This window comes from Natator depressus, chromosome 1 (genome assembly GCF_965152275.1).
Source record: "Natator depressus isolate rNatDep1 chromosome 1, rNatDep2.hap1, whole genome shotgun sequence".
NCBI lineage: Eukaryota > Metazoa > Chordata > Testudines > Cheloniidae > Natator > Natator depressus.
The window spans coordinates 276,796,284-276,823,947 of NC_134234.1; the positions used below are offsets into that span (position 1 = coordinate 276,796,284).

The 27,664-nt window shown below is 43.0% G+C and overlaps 1 protein-coding gene across 7 annotated transcripts in view; it reads right to left on the bottom strand.

Moving 5' to 3' along the window:
* SYT1 (synaptotagmin 1) overlaps positions 1 to 27,664 on the bottom strand; it is a 490,694-nt gene that overhangs the window by 155,852 nt on the left and 307,178 nt on the right. For 5 of the 7 annotated variants that reach the window (XM_074941984.1, XM_074941986.1, XM_074941987.1 and 2 more), the window contains one exon: positions 11,252 to 11,446. In XM_074941984.1, the coding sequence (XP_074798085.1) occupies positions 11,252 to 11,423 (172 nt within the window). In that variant the 5' untranslated portion in view covers positions 11,424 to 11,446. The remainder of the gene's footprint in view (positions 1 to 11,251; positions 11,447 to 27,664) is intronic. The other 2 variants (XM_074941983.1, XM_074941985.1) reach the window with 1 other exon arrangement.

The following is a 27,664-nucleotide window of genomic DNA, read 5'->3' on the forward strand; positions in this document are numbered from 1 at the left end:
GCTGACTCCGGGGCTAGAGTTACAGATGCTAACTTTCCAATGTGCCAAGCCCTGCCTCCACCCCACCCCTTCCCCCAAAGCCCCTGCCCCAGAGCCTGCCATGCCCTCACTCCTCCCCCTCCCCCACAGAGCCTCCTGTGCATGCGAAACAGCTGATTGCAACAGGCACGAGGCGCTGGAGGGCTGCTGACGTATTAGTGTGGCTCTTTGGCAATGTACATTGGTAAATTCTGGCTCCTTCTCAGGTTGGCCCCCCCTGCCCTAAAGCTTCTATTTATGCACTAATTTAATAGAAAAAGACTTTTAAGTAAAGAATTTTTCTCTCCTATTTTGTCTGTTCCTTCTTACAGTATGTGTATTTAGATAAAGAGGGTGATGTGACTAAATAGTTCCATACCACACAATCGTTATTAAATATACGCATGGCTGCTTCAGAATTGCTATCAGTCAAATCACTTTTGACTTGTATTTTTTCATGACATTTTATAAGGCTAAATGCTATGCCCGAGTTAAGATTACATTAAGTATTTCTATTTATCCACTAATACTTTTTAAAAAAAACCTTATTTTTCTGTGCATTGGGACATCTCGCCAGTCCTAGGACTTAAAACCCTTCAACAAATGTTTGACCAGTTTCATGTGAAGTGATTACCATCACAGAGGTATAATCTAAAAGGATATGCTAGACTTCAAATTATGAATAGTAAACCTGCCTTATCTTTCACTGTCTTTCTTCCATTGCCCCTGCTGCACGTAAATCTGCACCAGTGGAATTTTACAAACAAATAGCTGGCTCCTGGATGGAGACCTAGAATACTATATTTCAGCACAGAGCAAGTGGGTTGCTGTGAGTTGAGAAACCTGGTATAAAAGGTCTGGACTTGAGGGAAGAGCAAGGAGATTTCTAAGCAAAAACAACAAACAAGACTCAACGCTGGCATAGTGATGGCCCTGCTCAGGCCAAATCTTCTATGTGACTTTGGGTAATAAGGGAGTGTTAATAAATGCATAAATGAAATAACATGGCAAGGAAATGGAGAAGTCTTCTATGCTGAGGAGTGATTGAAAACTGCAATAATAACTCATAAAAATAAATATATCCACCACCTAGGAGAGGAAAGCTTTGTCTTCACACATCCCCACTTGTTACTATTAAACACCAACAACATATTCCCTTCCTGGACTACAAATTCATGATAGGAAAAGTAAACTTCACACCTTTAGTAAATGAAGTGTTTCACTCAGTGGGAACTGAGATAACATACTGAATGGCAAAGTCTTGCTTACAGAACACTATCCTGACAACAAGTCATGAAGTCCAAGAGATGGAGGATGTGTTTTCGTCAAAGGTCACAGTACATTTCTGTGTCATTTGAAAAGACCCACCCTCCCCTTTTCTTTCGTTTTGTCAATCCTTTCCCAAGTTTGGGAAATGATGCCTGCTAGAGTACTGAAATGTACCCCCAGATAATACAGGGTCAGTGAGCAAATTAGGCTGCTCTTGCTGAAGCTAATAATTAAGATTAGATTCAGACTGAGAAGCCTGCATGGGATTTAGCAGATGGATTGCTCAGTTGGAACTGAGTCTTCACAAGCCCATCATTCAAACAGGGTGATATTTTCTCTTTTGTATAATAAGAGTCTCACCTACCCACACAAGGATTCTTATGAAGGTTTGAGGTCAGGTCCTCTGCTGGTGCAAACTGGCATAACTCAAATTAAGTCAATAAAGCTATTACACCAGTCGAAGATCTGGTTTGACGTGCAATTATAAGCCTAAACAGAACAACAGAATTCAGGAAGGGATGCAGTTCTACAGAAGAACAGTGAAACTGTCAATGATAGCAATGATCCAAAATGTGTACCAAAGTCTTTTTGTCTCCAGAATCAATGAACGTTAACCTATTCCTGGTGCTATAAATGTTTTCCATGATTCCATCTGTAAATGTTTGGAAATTATAAAATTGTTTAACTTCATATTTAGGAACCACGCAATAGAGTAAATACTTAGTTCCTTTCATTCTGACAAATCCGAGTATTAGAATGCCACCCGCTGAATTAACAGGTGGGAAACTTTATTGGATCTGCAAGCTGCCAGACAGCTATAGGATAAAAGGTAAGAGAGAACAAGGATAGGCCCCTCCTCCCCTTGCCATTGGCCAGCCTAAGAGATGCGAACTGACTGTGGGAAGAAGGAGCCAATCATTTATTTAAACCCTGGCCGGTGGCTTCTTAGGCCTCTTGCCCTACTTTTAACTGAACCCACCTTCCTTCCTTATAGTTATATGGTATAGGGACTGTGTTTTTCAGGTTGCTGTGGGCCTGACTGATCACCTGCTATTGGGGCCAGGAAGGTATTTTTCCCATTGGAACCAAATTGGCTGGGGCCTAGTAGTACCCCCCCTCCCCGCCCCCCTCATACCATCATGGAGACACAGTTAGGTTTAATAGATATAGGATTTCGGAGTTTAACGTTAGGAATTGTATGAATGTTAGTTTGTCATAAATTGCAGCCGGTGTCCAGTACAAATAAAAGTCCAAAGAGCAAACAAATGGAAAATCAGAGACATGGGATTGTGCTGGTGGACCCCAAGTCTATGGGCAAAAAGGAGACCTGAAGTCTGCAGATCGGGGTCCCATTTGGTACTTTCTATACCCTTTGTAGGGGGAAGGTGAGAGGATTCTGCAAAACAGGCAGTGGACGGTTTACCCCGAGTTATAGGCTACTTGATAGATGGCCTGTTTGTAAACACTGCACTGGACCCGCCTGAATGCCTGGTATGGGGTGATGGGCAAAAAACTCCCACCACTCTAATGTTCAATTTTAATAAAGTTGTGGCCACTCACTTGCTTGCCCTGATTACTGCACATATTTTCTTACAGATGATGTATATTAGACATAGGATTCGTTTTAGCCATGGAAGCCTTTTTTTGAATAAAGAACAGGGGAAGGTGAAGAAAGCTACATACAGTGTACTTTGGACTACAATTAATGGGCTCAAATATTTGAAAGGATCCATCAGTTTTGTGCCTCAGTTTTTGGGTGCCCAACATGAGTGACTTTGGCCTGATTGTCAGAAATGTTGAGCAAGCCTTCCAAGATATATCAATGGTTTTTTAAAAGTTAACAAAACAAAATAGTTAACGTACACAAACCTAAATTAATGTTGTAGTATGCATCAGGGAAGTCTTATTTGTTTTCAGATCTTTTGCATAACCAAGCACATCCAGTGAAACATCAGTGTTTAACAAATAATAATAGCAAAGACGGATGGTCTATTTTTAATTTGTACCTCTGTGCCAATCTACTGCAGGTTTTTCATAACTTTGTGTGACAATGTCTTAGAGATGCTATGCTACCTAGGCACAAATAGATGAGTTTAAGATGCAATGCCAGGCTTAAATTTGAATTTTCTTGATTTTGTGATACCTTGATTAGATTTTTAACTTAGTACTGAATGTCATGTTTCTTTCACATAATATATTGCTGCAAAAATAACTTAGTTTAAATATATTGGTAATTGTGAGTTCAAAACTGTCCTATACACCCTTTCTCCACAAGAATTTTCAGTACAATAGTGCATAATGAACTATACACATAGCGTAATTTTTGTAGATAATCCTTCTACATGTAATTTTTAGAACATGCAAAATTATTATAAAATATATGTAAATAATATTTAACACATTTGTACTGTCTTTTTCTAATATAAAGAATTAAAAAAGAAATTCCCAGTGCTGAAAATAAACTTGTGAACAACATGTTCACAGTTTTCTGGTTGCAAATTGAATTCTCTACTCAGTTTAATAAGAACTGCCACAACTTGACATATCCATAATGCAATAAAATAGCTACACAGTCATTGTAATGACTATAAAGAAATAACTACAATGATGTGCTGGAGGCGACTGTGATGGAGTCTACTCACTGCAGCGGCCATCACGGGGATTAGCTCCACCAGCTGGAGTGCCCTCTCCAGGTGGTGCATCTCCCATCAATGTCTCCGCCTGCAGACCTGCCTCAGTCCAAGTACCACAGCATTCTCTTCATGACTTGGCTTTCCAGCCGTTTCACCATCTGTTTTTCCCCCCCCTTCCCGCGTGGGGAGTGTCTTAGTTCAACAGTCCAGCTACTTCCCCAGTTGGGGGGGCGGGGGAGGGGGAACCTGGACCTGGGCCCGCCCACTACTCTTCTCAGAGCTTTCAGCCAGCAAATCCCAGCAGTCAGCCAGGAGCTCCCTCTTGTTCCCCCAGTACCTACCAGCAACTGCTCTGCCAAACGTGATACCCTTTCTGCAGCTTGCTAGTCCTCACTCCTCGGGCTCCCCAAAGCATCTGACAGTCTCTGGTTCTGCAGCTCCTTTTATGTAAGCCCACCAGCCCCTGATTGGCTGCTCCCTGCACAGCCACCCAAAGTGCTTTTAATCCCTTCCTTTCTGGTGTGGGATGAACACCCCATCAGGGGGACCCTTGGGGCTTGTTAGGAGTCCCTTCTTAAAATCCTGTTACCAAATGTATGGTATGTGCTCAACCCCCTCTTTACCATAGATAACTTTTCTCCCTGTGGTAGAGAAAATCTGATGGCACCAAGTGTTTTCCAAAACATTCATGAGAGGTCTCCTATGAGGTATTAATTGTCTTCCCCACACTTCAAACCACACAATTAAAAAACTATATTACATGAGCGGTTTAATTAGTATCCTTTTCAGGAACAAAATATACGGTTTCCAGAAAATGTAATTAATACTGTGTCACTCTCTTTGGCAGGGAGATTTTGCTTTTTCTGGGATTCTGGCTAAGAGAAAGCATTTTTTATACTTAGGATGACAAATTGATAGGCTGCCAGATCCCTCCCTCCACTGTTGAGTGTGTGTGTTACAGCTTCTCCTCTGTGCCCAAGTACCAGTGGGTATATTCTGTTACAGCTGGCTCTTCAGCTGAGGTTGTAGCAACTCACACTTTTGATTGAGGTCTCTGGTTCAGTCCTCGGTATGTCAGCCAAGATGGTAGTCATCACGTAACTCGGGGCTTGCCCTGGATTAGAACTGCTGTAAACCTCAGCTGTCTGTGACAAGCTTTCTTTTATTAGAGGAAGGATGTAACCTGATCATGAGCGTGTGTTACGGCTCCCCCCCTGTGCCTGATCTGCAGAGAATATGTGTCTGTTATAGCCCCTTTTAAGCTCTGTAGGTCCCCAGTTCAGTCCCTAGTCTGAGAGCCAAGATGACACCTGTTAGACATGCATCCTAACACATGATGTACAGAACATTTTAAAGAGGTGATATCAATCAATATTTTACTAGAATAACATGGGTTAATCATTATTTCCTTAAGGGAAAATTTTTTGTTTGAGTACAAATGCTTCTTTTTAGTCATGCTTTGTGTAACGAGCTTTTAGTTTATATTTTCCACTCACTCAGAGCTACATAAGGAGTAATGCATTCTGGAACCAGATTTTCAATAGTACCAACCCTGAGCATTCAAAAATTAAGGGTCAGGCTCCCCAAAATTGAGGTGGCTTATAAAGTGAGATTTCTAAGAAAAACAATAAACATGGGTTCTTTTTATTTATCTTGTCGTTTCTGAGTCTTCAGGGTGCACTTGTGCCATGTTTTCTAGCCTGTCTCCACAACTATGTGGGCTAGAAACTTTTTAAAAAAAGAATGAAAGCTGAGATTTTATGTAAATCACAGGACTCTAGGGGATGGGCTTTTAATGAAAAGAACAAATATTGTGAGATTTGCAATAAATTTTCACTAGTTGAGAACATTGGATCTTTGCCTTGTCCCACTATTGCCCTGTCACATCATCTTCCCATTTCTATTGTATGTCACCAATAAGGCATTATTCCTAATTACTCATATTTGCCACCCATGTAGAACAATGAATGTCTTTGAATGACATGAGCCAATGGAACATGTGTTGCAAGATGTGGGTGATACAGGAGGAAGTGAGCCTAGGACCTTTGTGCTTTCTCCAGTGCTGACACTCACACTCGGGAGGGGTTCCCCATAAATATCCACAAAACGAACTTATTTACTCTCCTTCTAATTCCTCCTTAAAAACTCTCCTCTGCCATGAAGCCTATAAAATACTTGGCAAGGATTAGAATGCTGGAGTACTAAAACAGTTGATCAATATTGTCTCATTGTTTCCTTGCACTCCCTTGTCTGCCTGTCTCCATCTGTTGCCTCTTGTCTTATACTTAGATTATAAGCTCTTTAAGGCATCGATGACTTTTTGTTTGGTGTTTGTACAGCACCTAGCACAATGGGGTCCTCATCCATAGCCAGGGCTACGAGGTGTTATGGTAACACAAATAATTAATAATAAGTTCACTCTGATTTTCCTATATTTGTTGTCTCTGTGTATTAGAACAGTTTTGGAACTCAATAGGTCTTCTTCAGCACTGTTTGCATGATGGGGTCAGATCTATCCACCCTTAGTCATGCTGACCAGAACCTCATGAGTGTCCCATCGACCTCAGTGGAGTGGCAACTATGCAGAAAGTTGAAAGCTGAACAAAGTCCTAAGTTATTTTCTAAATACAGTCAAAATGGCAGGCCCATAAAAGTTAGATTTCAGAAATACCATGTAAGAGTGTGTGTAAAGTCCCAAAATGTGATTAGAAAGTATCATTCAAAGTAATAGCCCAGAATTCCGGTGTCAAGGAAGAGAAAAAAAAATCAAGAAATGAGTTTAATGTCACTTACAGAAGGGGTAATAAGAACACTTAATCCAACCTAAACTGGCCAATCAAGGGGGGCAGAATGGATCGAAAAAGAAAGACAGGGAGGGAGAAACCTACATCAAGCTGTGGGAGTTATGACAGCTGAATTCAATACAGTTATTACTGAGGGTACAGGAAGCACTCTCATATTCATTATTATTAGGGGAACTCTGGTAGGCTTTGTTGCGCAGCTTATTCATGTATTGTTTGACTTATGTTGCTCCTAGGAGAGTGTTATCTGTAGGCAATTACAGGAATCTGTTCATGAATATATTTTTAAGAGTTTTTCAAGGTCATTTAGCATTTGAGATGGGTGCTCATTTATGTAGTGTAAAATAATAAACATTTGTTTATATTTACGTGTAATTATCGTTATTATCATCATCAAATTTTTAAACTAAACATTTAATCATCAAATTAAGGGGAAAAACACCCTAATAATCCCACAGGGACTGTCAAGCAGCTGAAAGGGATTTTTTTTTTTAAAGGGCAACCCCCCCCCCCTTTGCCCTTTCTACTTTCCCCTCCCCAGTTCTAGGACTTATCTTTTTCCCTCTCACCTTCTCCCTCCCTGATCTCTCCTTCCTTTAGTTCTATAAGACCCTTGTCGCCAGAACCACTCGCAACACATTTTTGTTTACATAGTGTTCAATATAGAATTTAGGAGGAGGGGCTGGGATTCTCTAAGGTAAAGAAAATGAACACTAATATACATCAGTTACTGTAAGGACAAGAGCTTTGCTGGCCTGTAGAGAGGGACCAAGAGGGAAAACAATGAGAGAAAGGAAAGCAATGAATAAAAAGCTGCCTGGAAAACTTTTCAAAAGCAATTTCCCTTTCATCAGTTTGACAGTGCCATTTTCTTTCCCTTTGGTTTCTTCTTCCTTCTCTTTCGTTTAAATGTTGGGATTTTTCTATTTAAAATGAAGGAAGTAAAAAGCTGGGATGGAGTCTTTGTTGCTTGTAAATAGTTTGAAATTTCTGCATACAGGAGACAATTCAAAGCAGAAGGATTACAGCAGCCAATCAGTATAGAGAGATTTACATACAGTACAGTTATTCAGAAACTGTTCTGTGATTATGCAAATCAGACACTCACAACCAGAGTGCAGGGATTTGCATTACTGAGAAAAAAATCTCTACAGTTGCGCCTCAGTAACCTTATAGCATCTCTGCACTTTAATTGTATGAGTCACTGTAATAAAATGACTCCAATCATTTTATCCACAGTAGAATGAATGATGAGACATCTTCCTGAACATTCTGCATGTCCTCAGATGCTCAGACTCTTTGTACACAACATGGGGGACAGCACACTGTTCTTTTTTAGGGGAATAGATATCAGTGATAGGCTGGGGTTTGAGCCTCTATTGGTAGGAATTGTAACAAGGTTTTTAAATTTTGTATTAACTAAGCTTATAGCAGCAATAGTGTAATTGGCCCCCTCTCTTTTTCTTGGCAATAATTTTATTCCCTCACTGTGGGAAGCTCCTTGGCCTTTGGTAGGAATAGAATTTTTGTGTTCTAAAATGTCACTTAAATCCAACGCACCCCACGCTGGAATTTTGTAAAGAGTAAGGTGAAATTTAACATTTTGGAGTGGAATCTTGGCTGGTTCGTTAAGAGCCGGCTGATATTAAAATTTTTGCTTTAAAACATTGTCTTTGTTCTTATTTAGGTCTGCACATGACATTAAGCATGTGACCTTAAATGTTCTACAAAATGCACCATTTTAAAAGATTTTTGATTCCCTTTTAATCCACATTAAAATAAATTGTGCAGTTTTTACTGAAAAATACTGTAAGGAAAAGTATTTTTCAGGCGTGTTTCACCGATCATTAAAGGGTGGCTACATTTTTGTGGCTGCCCTCATGCAAGCCACAAATTAATGGCCTTTTACAAAATATCCATGACTTGACATTTTAGGACTTGTGTGTAGGTAGGGAGATGTGACTGTAAACAAATTAGTCCACACACACAGTTTTTGTACCAGTATAACTGAATTGGGTACGGGTGCAATGTTTACCTATATAGTTATGCTGGTACAGCCCCATGCCCTAGCAGCCAAAACCATGTCTCTCACTCGGTGTTTCCTGCTCACATTCAATAGCTCTCTTGCAGTCACCCTACAGTGCTCTGTGCCCCTGGCTGTCTTTTGTTTGGGTGCTGTGCTGCCCTCCACCATTGGTGGCCTGCATCTAGCCCTCCTTCTGCAGGATCTGACCGGTCGTAGATGTGCTCAGAGAAGGCCTACAGGTTTAGGCCCTGCTAGCAAGATAGTTGTTCCCCTGCCTAATTTAAAAATCCTGCTCCAGGGCCTCTAGAGCTGCAGTTTGAGTTATCACTCTGAGTAAGCATTTTGGCTGGTTTGAAAATGTCACCTGATGGAAGCACAGGAGTTAGCCAGCACCTGAGCTGAGATTTGGAAAATACCAGTGGTGCTTACATGATGGACGTAGACATAGATCTGTTCATTTGAGTGCCTAAATCCCTTTAAAAAGCTAGCCGTTAGCCTCTCTGTGCCTTAACTGCCCATCTACAACATGGGGATAATAGTGCTTTTCTCCCTCACAGGAGTGTTGGGAGGACAAATACATTAAAGATTGAGGCACTCAGACTATCGTGATGGGGGCCCATATCAATGCATAATATAGCTTGGTTGCATTAAGTTTCTCATGAAGCCCCTCTGCACTATGCAACCCTCTTTTGGGGAGTGGCAGCAGGGATATACTGGGAGCACTACAGAGCTCACTGATGCTGTGTTGGTGGAGAACGAGAGAGCAGTAAAGTGCCAGGAGGCAGTGTGGAGATGCAATGAAGGTCCTGACATTTTAAGGACCAGGGGTTTCTGTTCCAAAAAGAATGATCTGGTGAAACTTTGTGAAGGAACATTGTGATGTTTTCTGGCCCCATGCACAGATGTTTCCAGGTAGGGGAATTATCTAAAGGATAGGTAATACACATGGAAATGACCAAGCTGGTCATCTGATCCACTTCCAGCACAGCAGCATGCAGGAATATAGATAATTGGTTTAACCAAATTCTTTTGAGGCTTGGCAGGAATACTGGTATTGTGCATCCAATACAGTCCTTTTTTCCTCCATTTTTAAATTATAAATACATAACAGTATTGCTCTAAGAGTTAACGCAGGTAGCAAGAACAAGTCATGTTGAAACTGTCTAGGTACAGACTCATGTCACTTTCAGTATACTATGAAATAGTGCATGAAACATGTAGGATTTAAAAAAAAATTCCAGAAAGTAATTTCAGAGACTAATCGTAGGTTATCCTCCTTCATCCATAATGCTGTGCACCATGGGAGCTTTTTATTCAAACAAAAGGCAAATTCTTGATATTAGGCTTTCCGGTTGTTTTCATTGTTATTTTAGAAAGGAAAGATGCGCTGCATTTCAAGTTCATCTCTGTCTACAGACTCCATTCCCAGACCTGCAAACTACAGAATTTCGCATAGTACAAATCATTCATGACCTTAGTCATATTAACATCAAAGCTGAAAAATAAAGGTATAGCCCATATAAAATTCTAGTCTGCCTCATTTAGAGAGCACCCTGAACTATAAATTAAACAATAAAGATGCTCCCATGTTACCATTTTCCTAAATGCTTTTTTCTTTTTCTTGTTGCTCCTAGTAATTTTGTTTTCCCAACGATATTATCAGACAATTCTGCCTGAATGTGGTCCATGCTGGACTGTGCAGATTACCAGACTAATGACATGCAGCCTTCTTGCCATTGTAACACCTCTATTCTTACAAGTGGGAATTTGGAGTGACAGACCAAAGCTGTTTGCTATCAATTTAGCAAAAATTGCATCTGCCAGATTGCCAATATCCATTTCAGAGACAAAAATCGATTAATATTCTGATTTGTTACCTGTCATTATTGGTCACACTATATTATACCTTTCCACAAGTTATAAACTCTAGGGAAAAAACCTATTCTGTTAAATGTAATGTTTTTCCAAATATATTTTTAATTTACTTGTACTGTCTACTTGCTAATTTTTTAAGAGCATGGACATTGCTATGATAGCTGCTATTTAAAAAAAACCTTAACTCATTTTGGAGTTTAGTAAAGTATCAAAATAACCTATTTGCGTTGCTGTGTGAAATTTTTTAAATGAAAAGGAATTTTATAATTATTTGCAATATCACCTCAGTTCTAAGAATATTCTATTAATTGTACTTTATTTTCAGTTTTCAGAAACTAAGTATGATTATTTATCATTATTAATAATATATAATTATATGTAGTAGAGAGGCTTGGTCATATAATAAAGTTTCAGAAAATATATAACTGTATAGTTAACATTTTGGAAACTGAAAATAAAATTAACCAAGTGTCAGCATTCCTGATACATTAACCTGATTTGCTGAAAGGCCCACAAATGTGGTTTTAATATTTTCTAGTTAAACTGTCGAAATATTTTCTAAAAAAGATCTAGAATATTAGCAGTAGCTTTTTACCATTAGAGTGTCTATCCAACCATATTTTACTTACATGGAATTTTATTCAGTTCATTCATAAACTTCTCCTTTAACTTTGAAAATGCATCTTCTTTTCCACCTCCTGCTCCAGGACTGGCTGGTTCTGTGACATTAATTGGCAGTGAAGCTGCAATGGTGGTGGCTGGTGGTGCAGCCAGGGCCTCGTGACGACTTTCACTCACCATTTTCGTTCCCAGGGAAACAGCTACTGGAAAAATAGAAACAAAAGAAAATATTTAAATGATTAAAATGTTTCTCATATCAACAGGTCTCAAAGAGACAGGACATCAATTGATACTCCAGCATCGTTAACATATTGCTTAAATATCACATCATTAACATATTGCTTCTTGTTGGTTCATACAATATTTATTAGACTACAGGGAAGGGTCTTTTCCAGAGGTAATATCAGCTGTAGTTATTACCTTATGATCCTTCTCCAACACTGCTGAGTTTTGCACTGCTTAATCTGTTAGATACCTCACAGTTGCTATAACCCTGTTGCTTAGATTTAGCTTTTTGCCCTTTAATTTTGAAAGTGTAAGTAAATTCGCTGACAGCAGTTCAAGATAAACAAACACTATATTGTATTTACAGAATTGTGTGTGTTGGTAGGGGGTGAGAAGAGTCAGAGCCAAGATGTTTATGTAAAATAAATCACGAAATTATAATCATATAAGCAAAACATCTCCAAGCTTTCTTGCAAAACCAGTAATCTACTATTGTACCTAGTTAAGCAGAATTGTACATTATGCAGAAATTGGTTAGCATCCATTCCTGATCCTCACTTTTTGAAAGTAACTTCCTTTCTAGTAATTTCCTCTGACATTTGCTACAGACAATAATCCCTTAAATTATGCACTTGTTTCACCGGTGTATTGATGGACTATGTCTATGAAGTAGTTAACTGAAGCCAGATTGAAGCAACCACAGTGCTGACACACATATGCTCCCACATTAACATACTTTTAATGTAATGTTTATTTGATGTGCATTTTGCAAAACCTTTACTTGTGCTATAGGATAAAGCAGACTTGTTATGGGGCCCGCATGGCACAATTTTAGTGTTACCAGAAGTTGAAGTGTTTGCCTTGGTTTTGAACAGTGTTCTGATGTACCACTGTGTCCTAAATATCATTGACTTGACTAATCATCCTTCATTTTTTATTTCAGAAAACCAGAGAGAGAAGGGATTTGAGAGATAACAATCATTCATTATTGCTCTGAGTATACAATTGCTCTCACAGTCCCAAAAGGAACTTAGCCTACAGCCGTCCATAGAGAAATTTAAATAACCACCAAATGAACAAAATGAGACACATGAAAATGAAATGAGCAAAAAACTTCTACGTAGCAAATTCATGAATCAAGACCCACATCTTTCTCACCTTTCTCACCTTACATCACGGGCCTCTTCAAGTTATTCAGGCAATAAGGATTGGCTCTTTGTTTCTTTAACTTTACTTCTATAAGCCCTGATTCAGGAAGTCACTTCAATACAAGTCTAACTTTAAGTATGAGTAATCCCATTGAAATTGCTGGGACTACTTGCACATTTAAAACATGGACATGCATTAAGTGCCTTCCTAAGCCACAATCTAGTCTATGAAAAGGATGGGACCAAAACATGGAATTTGTCTTGATGTGCAGAAGTAACTTGGGCCTGGATGCAAAAAAGGAGTTAGGCATTGTGATGCTGAGCATCACAGTGCCTAACTTCTAGGTGCCTAGAAAAATCATTGGGATTCACAAAGCCAGAGTTAGGCACGTAGGCTCCTGTACAATAAATGGACAGAGATAGGAGCCTTAGATGGTGATCTACAAAAGTCAGTGCACTACGCAGGATGCTGTCTAAGCTAGCCAATGAGCAATGCTGATCAGAGAGATGTGTGTAAGCCCCATCCTTCTCATGGAGATGGGGGCCTAATTCCAAACTGCAGAGGGGCACCTTTCTCTGCTAGCAATTCTCAACTGTAAACCTTCTCCTGGTGTTAGGCCCGTATGCCATGTTTGCACGAGGCTGAGGAGGACGAGGACTTCCTCCCTCATAACATTTAGCCCAGTGCTTAGGGTACTCACCTGGGATGTTGGAGACCCCCACTTCAATTCCCGCCCTCCCCACCCCGCTTGAGGGGGAGAAGGGAGTTATCTGCAGATCTCCCACCTCTTGGATGAGTGCTCTAACCACTGGGCTATGGGATATTCTGATGTGGGACTCCCTTAACCTCTCCTGCTGAAGCTGCTGCACTCTGGGTAAATAATTAAGAGTCATTGGAGTAGGAAGACTAGATCCTGAGACTCCCATATCCTGGGTCAGAGCTCCAACCACCAGTCTATAAAGTCACTTGTGTTTATGTTTGTGCGTTTGTTCTTATTCTCTCTCTCACACCCCACCGCTCCCCTGAGACTGAAGATGTGTTTGTTACATGCTGTGTGCAGTAGCTGGTTTCTGTTAGTCTGTTTTTTGTTTTGTTACTGGCGGTTTCTTTGTTTTAGGGCATTGTTGGGTCTCCCGCTTTGCCATAGGTGAAGGTTCTCCATGGGGCCCACTTCAGATAGGGTTTAGCGATTTGACCCGCAAGCAAGGGGTTTTGTGTGTCTCTGCTCTCTCTTGCACTGGGGAGGATATGTGTATGCTGAGTGTAGGTAAGGTTATTGGCTGTGCTAATATAAAGTCTGCCTTTCAAATGAGCAAATCTATAGTGATTTTCCTGAGCCAGGAACAGTTTGTGAACTGTTTGGTACCGGAGGGACTTTGGGTGAAGGAGTCTTTTGTTCATGTTTTCCCCTTGTTTACTCCTGCTGCTAAAGTAGTTTTTTCCAAAGTCCTACACGTCCTTCACAATGAGATGCTAATGTCTGCTCTCTCCCATAATGGGAAGGCAGTTTCTGCGGTTAGGGTGTTGATATGTGGATGCAAGAACCCAAATGTGAGGCATCTTATGTCATTCTGGCACCAGGTTTATGGGGCTCTCAATAACCCCGAATAGCCCTTGAACCCATTTTTAAAGTACCACATAGAAGGGGTGGATTATACAATATTTGCTACCTCTGAAAACATGAAATGTTTCTTGTTTGGTGGCCCTGGTCATTTGAAGGGTTCCTGCCCACTGCTGGCCAGAAGGTCTCTGGTAAGAATGTGAGACCCAGGAATAGTGGGAAAGGGGCTGGGACATCAAGGGAGCAGCAGGAAACAGCCTGCAATCGTATTGCCAGATTCTATCTATCTCCTCCCTTGCCATATATGGTCTGCTGTTGAACAGGGAGCAGTTCCTCCCCTTCTCCAAGGAAACCTCTACTGTGACTCAATCACTTGTATCTGGACAGAAACAAGTTTGGAGGCTGAGGAGCCCCTCCCTGTGGAGGAAGCAGAGACAGGTTCTAGAGATGGAGGTGAAGAACAAACCAACGAGACATTTATCCGAGATTATTTCTAAAAGAGCTAAGATGTTGGAAACCCCTGAGCTGCTGGCAGTGGCTGAGAATGGAGCTGCATGCCCTGAAAAGGAGCACAGTGTTGTGATAGGTTGTAACTCCATGCGTGGATCTCCCAGTGGGGTACAGCCTTCCACAAGCCCCCAATTCTGCATGCTGCAGTGATGATGCTGGGTCCCAGCCTGGGGCTGCGCTGCCCCCCACTCTTGGGAAAATAGATATGTCAGCATGCTCCTTTATGAATAATGAGAATGTTACAATAGTAGCTCAATGTTCTTCTGAGCGGGTGAAGTTTCAGGGAGAGGAAGAAGATGATGAGGATCTCTCTGACTCTTCACTGGCTCCTGATGTCCCAGCCAGTCAGCTTTATAGAAAGGGTGAGTACAGCGTGAAGGAGATTAGTAACTTTTTGGATAGTGCTAAAGAGATGTGAGGAATTGACATTGAGGCCTATTTCCCTGATTTATAGTGCTGTGTTCATTCAGCTCTGTTGGGGGGTTTGCATCTGAGTCTGGTGGTATTGCCCAGCAAAGAGTCCGTGGCTGAGAGCCTGTGGCCATCTTGCCAAGCAGCAAGAGTCTACAACTGGCAGTAGGGGAAACTGGGTCCTCCTGCTCCACCAGGTTGCAAAGCAGGGCCCTGTGACTAGTAGTTTGGATATGTAGCCTGCGGGGCAGATGCCACAAAGCCTACTCTCTGGGTCACTTCCTATCATGGCCTCTGCCCCTCCAAAGTCACAGTGGAGTCAGCTTATGGACTCTACAAGGGGGGCTTCTCCATGACCATGGTCTGGAGGCTCCTCTCTGTCAGTCGTGGCCCACTGTTCCCAGTCTCCATGAGGGCCTCTGGCAGCTCGGCAGCAGGGTCTGGGGTCCAGGTGGTGAGGAATTCCTCCAGTGTCTCTGAGGAGCTACAAGCCTAGGGCTGCTCCCTTGCGTGCTCTGTCCTGACTGAGCTGGGATGCTCCCTTTTGAGCTTTGCCTCAGTTGTGAGCATGCCCAGCAGGTGTGGCTTAGCAGGTCATCTGGGCCCAGAGCTGCTCATTAACCCCTTTTTTCTCTGGTATGGGGCTTATGAACCCCAACACAAGCACAAAGAGGGATACCTTGGCTGACTGTAGGAAACAGTTCCATCTCAGAAAGTTGTTGAGCAAAGTGAGGAAGTGCATGGGGATTGTTCAAAATATATAGGCCTCTCCATGGCTCATTTTGTTCAAAGTATTTCCACTTTCCATTGTTTCTCTCTGCTGCTTGGCTCTCTCCTTCTAGTCTATGGTGCTGCTCAACTTTGGCACTCTAAATATTAATGGATGCTGGGATGGCCATAAAAGGACACAACTCTTTGAATTTCTCGGACAAAAATGAGCTGATGTCCTTTTGCAAGATATGCATTTGGACCCTGATAATCAGGGAAAGTGGTTGAAGCTTTCTTGAGCCAATGTCACTGTTGGGATGGCTGTTCTCTTTTCCCAGGGTGCAGTGGCACAGATCATCTCTGTGAAGGAGACTGTGCAGGGTTGGCTCCTTCAGGTGAGAACACGTACTGGCACTTTTGTTTTTAATCTTTTTACTGTGCATGTCTGGACTGACATCTTTTCTCCTTTCCCATACCATACTTGACTGTGACCCTGATATTATTGTCCTGGGAGGAAATTTCAGTTGCACTGTAGATTATGTTTTAGACAGGAACCATGAGCAGAGAACTGTATTGTCTACTGCGGACCTTTGGCCTTGTAGATGTTTGGAGGTTCTCTCACCCCACTCTTAGGCAGTACTCCTGGCTGAAGGCTACTCCCAATATGGTCTCAGGGGGCTAGACGGGATCACTTTTATAACATGAAGGCCAGCATGAATATGTATGTTCAGTCTTTCATGTATCCCACTCATTTGTCTGATCATCGTTTTGTCTCTGTCAGTGTGTTTCTCCTTGTTCCTGCCTGTGCTGCCCACTGGTGCTTTATTACTAAATCACTACAGGACTTGAATTTCACCCAGATGTTTGCTGTGTTTTTGGAGTGTTGGAGGTAGCACAAGGCCTTGTACGAGTCCCTGAGGCAGTGGTGGGATGTCAGAAAGGTCCAGATTCAACTGTTTTGCCAGCAGTATACCCATGCTGCCATGCGGTCTTTGCATCAGGCCATCAGTGCCCTGGAATGAGACATCTTGGGCTCTCATGGCAACCTTGACGTGGGAAACCAGGTGCAGATTCACCAATGTTTAATTGAGGACTACCAGCTCCTGAGGTGCTTGTTGGAAGAGAAGGTGCAAAGGAGCCCTAGTTCAGGCCCATTTTACTCAGCTGCATAAAACTGATGCTCCTACAATGTTCTTTTTCGGGTTGGAGAAAGAATCTATGGGCTGTCAGCAGATTTTTGCCTACAACTGGTGGGTGGTCATCTGACGGCTGACCCTGGTGAGAGCTGGAAAGCAGCTGTTTCTTTTTACAGCACTCTGTACTCACCTGATACCTGTGATGTGCTGGCAATAGAGGAGCTGGACCAGGGGTTACCCCGTCTGACTGGTGAGGAACAGCAGTTCCTGGACACCCTTCTGTCACTGCAGGAGCTCTCTGTTGCAGGCCAGCAGCTCTCTACAGGCAAGGCCACAAATATAGATGGGCTGCAATCTGAATTTTACAAGCTGTCATAAATATAAAGGGAAGGGTAACAACCTTCCTGTATACAGTACTATAAAATCCCTCCTGGCCAGAGGCACAAAATCCTTTTACCTGTAAAGGGCTAAGAAGCTCAGGTAACCTGGCTGGCACCTGACCAAAACGACCAATAAGGGGACAAGATACTTTTAAATCTGGGGTGGGGTTGGGGGTGGGGGAGAAAGGTTTTGGTTTGCCTGTTCTGTGTGATTGCCGGACACAGATCAAGGAAGCAAGCAATCCAACTCCATTAGAATTAGTAAGTACTAGCAAGGGAATGCATTAGCTTATTTTTGTTTTGGCTTGTGATTTTCTCTGTGCTGAGAGGAAGGTGTATTCCTGGTTTTCTTTTTGTAACTTTAAAGTTTGGCCCAGAGGGAAATCCACTGTGTTTTTGAATCTGATTGCCCTGTAAGATTATCTTCCATTCTAATTTTACAGAGGTGCTTCTTTTACCTTTTTTCTTCCTAATAAAGTTCTGTTTCTTTTAGAATCTGATTAGGGTTTTTTTTAGTGTCCTAAAAAAACCCAAGGTTGGTCTGTGCTCATCTTGTTTATTCTCAAGCCTCCCCAGGAAACGGGATGTTGGGGCTTGGGGGAATATTAGGGGGGAGTAGGAACTCCAAGTGGTCCTTTCCCTGAGTTTGCCTAAATCACTTGATGGTGGCAGCGTTACCTAATCCAAGGTACAAGGGAGAATTTGTGCCTTGAGGAGTTTTTAACCTAAGCTGGTAGAAATAAGCTTAGGGTGTCTCTCATGCGGGTCCCCACATCTGTACTATAGAGTTCAGAATGGGGAGGGAACCCTGACACAAGCATTTCTAGCGTCTCATCAGTCCTGACATTTTTTCTAGTGGTGCTGGAGTGTATCCAGGAGAAAGAATTGCCCCTCAGTGGGTGCAGGGCAGTGATCTCAAAAAAGGGGACCTCTGTGATTCATGGAACTGGAGACCTATTTCTCTTCTCTGATTATAAGATTTTATCCAGGGCCTTAGCTAACTGACTGAAGGACTATCTGGACTCTTTGATACACCCCTATCAAATATATTGTATTCCTAAACACTGTATTTTTGATAATTTGTTTTTAATGGGTGATGTATTACTATTACCAACCTTTGTAATCTGGATCTGGGGCTTATTTCAATGGACCAGGAGAAGGCCTTTGACAGAATTAACCATAGCTTTCTTTTATAAATGATAGACGCTTTTGGGATTGGACCAGAGTTCTCTTCATACATTTCTTTATTTTTACCATAATGTTATTTTCCTAAAAATCTAAAGGGGGTCTTAGGCTCAACTTCCCAGTTCACAGAGGCATTTGTCAGTGGTGTCCTCTGGGATGCTGTATGCTTTTAGTTTGGAGCCACTCCCGCACCTCCTCATAAACTGTTTGACTGGCCTTTCGCTGCAAGTTTTCCTCATGTCTGAGTGACGTGCAGGCACTGTGTGCTTGTTTACAAGCATAAGAACAGGCATCATCTGCCTGCATTATTGGGCTCAGAGCAATTCAGTCTTACTGGGCTCTTGGCAGTGTAGTGGTCCCCCTTTGTTGCCCCAACAATTGCCATAGGGCACCTCTAGGACTAACACGTTAAGAGTCTTTTTTTTGGATCTGAGCAATATATGCTAAGGAACTAGGAGGCGGCCAAGGAGAAGGTGCAAGAAATGGTGCTGGTTCCTTCCAGGGCTCTTTTGGGGGACAGGTTTTTGATTGCCAACAACACTGTGGCCTCAATGTTGTGGCACCCGCTAATGTGTCTGGGACTGTCCCCTTCTCCCCCCCCCGCCTTTTGGGACAGGATTCAGAGGCATATTAACCATTTTTTAAAGAGTTCCCATTGGTTGTGCCCTGCTTTGCTGTTCCTGTCATTAGATGAAGGAGGCCGAGGCTCACTGATTTAGTCAGCACGGTGGCAGCTTTTTGCCTCTAGTCTGTTTGCCATTTGCTGTACTCTGACTCCCTGCTGGCCTGGAAGTCCCTTGCTTTTTCTCTCCTCCATTGTGCTGGGGGGATGGACTTTGACTCTCACCTATTTTTACTGGCACCTGGCCAGCTACAGAGTCTAGATTTGCTTCAATTCTATAATGGTCTCTAATGCCTGTTGACTTCTGCGAAGTGTGCAGCCTGAGCAGGTGTTTTCCAGTTTATGGCTCTTGGAAGAGCTGCTGTTTTTTAACCCACGTTTTCCTGATGAAATGCTCTCCTCCAGGAGCCTGTTGTCTGCCTTTATGTAGGCTGGGTTGGCCAAGCTCTCCTACCTGATTATTCCTAGTTGGTCAAGCTGGAAGTTGGCAACAACTCTTGCTGTTCAGACCAGAATCCGGTCTGTGCATTTTTTGGATGAGGTCCTCACTGAATTCCAGGGGTTGCTTCGGCAACAGACTGCTCAGTAGATGCAGTAAGTTTTTTCAAAGATTGCAGAGAATGAATCCTGTATTCCCTCCCTAGCTGTCTCCCCTTCTGTGGATGAGATCCTTGTGCAACCAGGCAGATTGTTGGTACTGGATGGATTTGGTGAATGTTCCTTTTGCAACCATAACCAAGCAGCAACTCTGTAATATATGAGGCAAAGTGCAGTATTATGCCACCCTCTCCGATCTTCCTGATTCAGCCTGTAGGATGCCTCTGTCTCTGGGTTGGATTACGTTGTACAAACCTCTTCCTAAGTGCTTTAGTGACTTGTAGCAACCAATCATACTGTGCACCATATTACCCCTGAGGTGTTTGCACAGTATCCCTTTTGCTTGGTTCCAGACACCCCTGTTTGATTCCTCTTTTTGTTTTTTTTGCAGCAGTTTTCAGGGGTTTGGGATGAGTTTTCTCCAAGCCCCTGTTTGTTCTGGGAGTGAGACAGTGCTCTCATTTGGCTGGTTTCCGGGTCAGGCAAAACTAGCCCTTTTGAAATCTCACCAGAACATAGTAGCTGGGGTTATGGGGTGTGACGTGCTAGAGCTGTTCCATGTGCACCAATTGTGGCCCAGCTATGGATTGATTATACTTTGCATAAACTGACATGTAACCTGGACACTTTTCGGGTGACTTGGTATTAACAATATTTTGAGTGAACTTGGTGATGATGCTTTAGTGTTGCATGATAAATGTTCACTTAAGTAAACTATGTTTTACTTTTTTTATGAATATCTTTTGTGCGTATATATTGTAATTTTATAACATTTTAAAATAGTTTTTAACTTGATTTTATGTGAATAAAGGTGTTTTTCATATCATCTCTCTCTCCCACTCCCTCCCCCAGTGAGCACTCACCCACTATGTGGGAGAATCCAATCCCCCTGCTCCAATGACTGTATTTATCCGCAGTGCAACAGCTTCAGCAGGAGAGACTGAGGGAGCCCCACATCAGACTATCCCAGAGCCCACTGGTTAGGGCGCTCATCTGAGAGCTGGCAGCTAAATTCCCTGTAAGCTGCGCAGCCACGCAGCAGCCTATTTAGCGTGATGCTGGCGCTCAAGGAACACGCCTGGGTACCTGCCGTGGCTGGGGGAGGGGCGCCCCTCCCCCAACCCCAAACTAGCCCGGCCTCCAACCTGCCGTGGCTGGGGCGCCCCTCCCCCGGCGTGGCCGACACGGTCAGAGAGGCCTGGACCTAGCTACGACTGGGGCAGCCCGGCCCAGACCCAGGCAGGCTAGGGCAGCCCTCCCCCGGCCCAGACCTGCTGGGGCCTGGGGAGGGGCGCCTATCCTCCAGCCCCAGAGCTGCTGTGGTGCAGAGAAGCCCCTCTTCCCCCCAGCCCAGGTGCTGCTGTGGGGAGAGAGCCGGGGGGAGTCCTCTCTCTCCACCGTAGACCCTGAGCACCCTCCTTTACCCCAACCTGTCATCCCTGGCCCCACCCTAGAGCCCGCACCCCCAGCCGGAGCCCTCACACCCCCTGGACCCCAATCCTCTGTCCCAGCCCTGAGCCCCTCATCCCCGGCCCCACCCCAGAGCCCACACGCCCAGCTGGAACCCTCATACCCCTGGACCCCAACCTTCTGCCCCAGCCCTGAGCGCCTCATCTCCAGCCCCACCCCAGAGCCCACACTCCCAGACAGAGCCCTCACACCTCTGCACCCCCACCCTCTGCCCCAACCCTGAGCCCCCCACACACTCTGAACCCCTCGGCCCCACCCCCACCACACAGATTTTGTTATGTGCACCAATATGGAGGTGATGTGTCACACATCACAAAATTCATTCCGCACATGGGTGGGAAAAATTAGAGGGAACACTGGTTGGCAGATACCTGTTCAGATCCTTTCTTCCCCCTGAGGCAGAGCAGGGACTTGAACGGGTGGGGGTGTCTTCCACATCTCAGGTGATTACACTGAGCACTCGGCGAAAAGTTATGAGGGAGGTCCTCCTCTTCCCTCCCTCAGCTGTTCTGTGTAAGTTTTCCTGAGGGGTCCGATCCAGTAGGCATGCCCCAGCAAGTCCCTACCAGATCAGGTCCCGCATGGTAGTTTGGTGACCAAATGCTTGTTTCTCCTTGGTTTCTCCATGGTTCTGGGGCTTAGGCAGGAGATTCGCATCTGAATGCCTAGAGGGAGTCAGCAGTATACATGACCAGGGGCAGAAACATGGGCTTCTAGGGAAATTTTACTGAAAAAACAACCACCACATAGGCGCCAAGTGAATTTAGGCACCTACAGGTTTCAGTGGGAGTTGTGTGCATCGCAGTGGAGCCTACAACAGGGAGTGAGGCGCCTAACTCCTTTTGTGCAAATAGGCCTCAGTGGCTATGCAGCCGTGTCACTGATGCAGGACTGAGTGCCCCTGTGTTCCTTGTCCTGCTCTTTGCTTTTTACCTTATTCTCTGCATTCTGCATCTGCCCTGTGAAGTTTCCAGCCTAACAGAAAAGGATGATGACATTGATGCACCAGGGGTTATATGATATAGCTTTGTCTAATAGTTCATTGCTTATGTTATTTGCAAACATGAATCTATTTACCTACTGCCTATAATGGTGTGGGGGCAGTTCAATAGTGGCTTGATCCAAAGCACACTAAAGTCAATGGAAATATTTGTATTGGTTTCAGTGGACTTTGGATCAGGTTTTATGACTGTAACTCTCCTCAATCACTGCCCACAATTACATTAGGGCAAAATGAAAATTGCAGCATTTGTGCCCAGCGCTAAAAAACATGCCAGCTATTTCAGACTAGAAGGATCTCTCTCCATATGCTCTGATGAATGCCAAATACTATGAAACAAAACATGCAGAGCTGTTAGCTCTATATTTTAGTGTTATTTTACGTTATAGCATTTTGTCAATGAATGTCAGTTAAATCAGAAGCAGAGTCTATGATATATCATAATTAAATTAAAATTACATTGCTTAATTGTAATATATTGCTTAATTATTTCAGGCCTGGCAGTTGAATATTCTGGCTTGTAATAGAAGACACAATTTCCAGTGATGACTTTCAGCTAATTAAAAATTAAGGCAAATGTTGTAATTTATTTACTTATAATTTTGGAGTCACATTTTAAAAAAAAATGTACTGGAAGAGCAAATTTGAAATGTTTCTTAAAAAAAAAAGTAAGGAAAAATAATGAAACAAGTAGATTCCTCTGATCTCTAGGAACAGTCCTCTCTAGATTCATAGTGCAGTTAGAGGTCACAATATCTAATGAGGCATGCACAAATGCTCTGAGACTTGCCATAAAGCCTTCCACCTTTACACACCAAAGACAGTCGTATTTCTAAAACATGTGTACGGGCCTAAAAGGAAAAAAAATCGTGATCCAGAAAAGTTCCCTGCAATACATTTCAAGCTTCTGAACAGCACATATGTGCACAGAGATGGCACCCAATGGCTGCCATTATCATATTACTATTCTATTCCACGGTGATGGTATAAACACTGTGGTGGCATTCTTATAGAGCATAGAGTCTGAATGATTAGTGTACTGTTCTTTTGTAAAATAAAAGTTACTTTAATACTACAGTGTGTTTGTGAAGGTAAAGCTTTACACAATAGTAGCATATTTGCCATTTATGAAGTGACAGCCATAGACACAAGCACAAAAAATAATCAAAACTAAATTTAGGTTAAGAAATAAGTAGCCATGGAATGCGGTTATGATTCCCATTGCAGCATTATTACAGTTTTATTCTACGATTATACTGACCTATATACTACATATGGATTTACAGTTATCAGAAAAAGTGCAGTCTCCTTGTGTTATATTCTAATGCATTTGCCAAACAGCGTAATACTGTCAACATTGCGTGTTTTGAAATACCCAACAGACAATTGTTATCCTTATGTATCCTGATCCCTTTGTGTATCACTATTGCTATCCACACATGTTAGTGCTGAGTTTATTAGAAGTCATATTTAAAGCCTAGATACAAAACAAAGAACCAAACAAGCCGACAGAGAATGTAAAAGTGATATCGGGAGCTCTTATTAAGGAAAATTGTTCTCTTCTATATAGAAATTTGCAGGAACTGGAAACTAATTCTGGGGAGATGATTATCTGAACCACGGAGAATGCTGGAATTTACGGCCCCAATCTCCACTATGCATGAATAATCACTAGAGAATGGACATTCCATTAGTGTCAACTCGGTTTCTTCCTAACTCTTCCTCTGAAGAAGGTACATACCTTTTTAGGGCAGGTATGACACTGTTAATTCTTTAGTATCTGAACAGTCTACAACCACGCAAATCTGAAAATCTTGGGGATTCATCAGAGGAAAGGGGTTTTTTTAATGGAGGCATCTGCCTCTGCCCAGCTGTCCCTGTGCAGGATTCCTTCAAAAGTCCAGCTGCAAGGAGATCCCTTGGAACCCATCTCAAAGGGTCATAATGAGAAGCGGGAGGCAGTGGAAATTTTTATAGACAGAGTTGATGTAACCTATGGGGGGAGAGGGGGTTTAAACCCATGACTTAACTTTGCGTGCTCCCCATCCATAGGACTGGAGAGTTGGAGAAGAGGGAATATGCTGCAGAGGCAGCACTGCCCCCTTTCAAACACATGCACACTGAAGCTGAAATCGGGACATCACACAGGGAAATGGAAGGAGCATGGGGCCATTTGGAAAGAGGCTGACCTCATTAGAATTCTGCTTGACCAGCTCTAAAGTGTTCTTGAAAAGAAACCTGAACTACTTCTAATAGTTAGGTGAAATCTTTGTTATCCTTTCAAGACATGCCACTTAGAGATGTGTGAAATGCTCACAGTGAAACCCCCCCAAGCAGGTGAAACTTGTCAGTTTCAGGTTTCATTGAGAGTGAAACTCACCAAAGTACATCACCTTTTGGCATTCCTTCAGGATGTGCAGGCTAGAGTCTAAATCAGCCAAGTTTCTATGGTTTTCTGCTCTATACATTATGGGCATATCAGGTCCCAGAATGGCGTACAGTATTGGTCCAGCACAGCAGCAGCAAAAGGATCTGGTGGAGCACCTCTAGCCCTGTTGACAAAGAATTGGCGCCATCCCTTCAAGGCAGAGGATCTATTCAGCACCCCAAACATGTTCACCACAATAATTACATTCAGCTTTGAACATAATTACAAAACACATTCTAGGAAAAAAACCCACTAAGATAAAACTAAATACTTGGCAAGTAAAAATTACTTTAGTTGCTCTATCATTTTCTGTTTACAGCTATATCCTATAGCACAATGAAGGTGAGAGACAACATTATTAACCTTCAGTGACAGTAGGGCCAGGATAAGTATGTACTGGGAATGGAGAAAGGTTTCACATTATACTGAAAATGTACCAAATTCCATTAGTTTTTTCTTTAAATGAAGTGAATTCATTATGAACAAAATGGAAGCATTAGCAGTGTGTCTAAAGATATCTGAAATAAATGATCTCTTCCCAGGTTTAAATATTCTGGTGTTAATAATACATTTCTTCCTCATTCATCTCCCCATTAATGAAATAGCCTCTTTTTCTAGCTTCAGTAAATCACATTTATTTTAAAAAGACAAGCTCCAAAAAGAGCTTTTCTAAGCATTTTGTAAAGATAGGCTTGTAACTATGTTTTCAGAAGAATGGACAGGTCATGATAAAGATGTTATATCAAAACAGCCATTTCAACACCACCACAGAGCCTTCAAATACAAACTGTATTTACTACGGTTTTAAAGAATGTACAGGAAATGGCCAGTGTTTCTTGTGAAAAAGGCAACATGATGGAGGTGGAATTTAAATCTCCCTGGGACCTATGCTGCCCTTTATGTGGAAGGAATGTGTATGCGAACAATTATGGGCATTATCTGCCTATATAATAGATCCTGTCAAATTAACTTGATATCTTTTTTGATGAGAATACAAGTTTGGTTGACAAAGGTAATAGTGCGGATGTAATAGACAGACTTCTGTAGGGTGTTTGACTTGGTACCACATGACATTTTGAGTAAAAAACTAGAATATAAAATTAACATGGCATACATTAAAAGGATAAAAAATTGGCTAACAGCTAGATCTCAAAATGTAACTGTAAACAGGGAATTATCATCGAATGGGTCTGTTTTCACTGGGGTCCTGCAGGAATCAGTTCTTGGTCCTGCGCCATTTAACATCTTTATTAATGAGGTGGAAGAAAACATAAAATCATCACTGATAAAGTTTGAAGATAACACAAAAATTGAGGGAGTGGTAAATAATGAAGAGGACAGGTCACTGATTCCGAGCGATGTAGATCACTTGGTAAACTGGGCATAAACAAACAATATATGTTTTAATATGGCTAAATGGATACATCTGTCAACAAAGAACATAGGCCATACTTAAAGGATGGAGAATTCTATCCTGGGAAGCAGCGACTCTGAAAAGGACTTGGGGGCAGTAACATTCCAGGGTGAAATCCAGACCAGTGAGGTGCTAGGCAGTGTTCCCTCTAATTTTTTACATCCATGTGCGGAATGAATTTTGTTATGTGCACCAATATGGAGGTGATGTGTGACACATCACCTTCATATTGGTGCACATAATAAAATTCATGTGGTGTGGGTTTGGGTGCCGGGGGTAGGGGGGAGGGGAAGAGGGCTCTGGCTGGAGGTGCAGGCTCTAGGGTGGGACTGGGGATGAGAGGTTCGGGGTGTGGGAGGGGGCTCAGGGCTGGGGCAGAGGGTTGGGGTGCAGTGGATGCAGGCTCTGGGGTGGGGCTGGGGATGAGGAGTTTGGGGTGCAGGCTGCCTCGGGGCTGCGGTGGGGAGAGAGGACTCCCCCCAGACCTCTCTCGCCAAGTGGCCGCAGAAGCTTGCAGCTGGGAGAGAGGCGCCTTTCCCTGGCCATGGCAGCTCCGGCGGGGATGGGCTGGGCCAAGGGAGGTGTTCTTCTCCCCGGCAGCTCCAGTGGTCCTGGCGAGTGGCTCCTCTCTCCAGCAACTCCGGTGGGCCTGGGCTGAAGGAGGGGCTCCTCTGCCCCGGCCGCAGCAAGTCCGGGGCAGGTCCGTGCTGGGGCCGTTGGGGAGGGGTGCCTCTCCCTGCCGCAGCAGGTCCGTGCTGGAGGAAAGGCATCTCTCCCCGCCACAGCCCTGAGCCCCTGCCCGGGGCTTAACAGACAGTTGCACGGCTGCGCAACTTAGAGGGAACTTAGGTGCTGAGTCACTCATGCCCTGCAACTTTGGGTACCCCACAATGTTTTGCTGTTGTAGCTTCCCACTTGGGTCACTCACAATCAGCCTGTCAGCATGCTGGTCATGCTGAGAGTGTCTGTTTATAGCCTTAGCCCATGTCCAGCAACTGGACCACAGCAGCTTGTCAGCACACTCCAGCTATGCACTGGCTTCCAGCAGCCTTGGTTACGACTTTCAGGGTGGCTCCCAACACACTCCTGAATTTCCCCCCAAAAACATGTGTTTTTCACTGTCCAGCCTTGCCTGGACAGTTCAGATATTTTAGGTTTGTTGTCGCTGGCAGGGAACAACATACAACACTTTGCTACCCCAAATGGAGTTACTCAAACAATTCACAACACTGGATTAATTTTGATTAAAGAATAAAACAAGTTTATTTAACTACAAAGAGAGAGATTTTAAGTGAGTACAAGACATTAAAGTCGGAAATAGTTAGAAGAGAAATAAAGATAAAATGCTTCTTAGTACGAAAACTTAGTGAATTAGACTTGGTTCAAGGTGAAATCCCTTACCACATGTTTCCGTAACATTGCTGACCAAATTCTGAGGCCAGGATCTTCACCCAAAGTCCAACGGGTGTTTCTTTTGTCTTCTTAGATGAAAGAGAGAGAGAGATGGATAGGGAGAGATAATTTGGGGTGTTTTTGCCCCTCTTTTATAGTTCAGTCACCCTTTGGACATGCATTTTCCTGAGGGTTACCTTTAGAGGAAGCTCATTCCTGCTAAGGATGGAGAC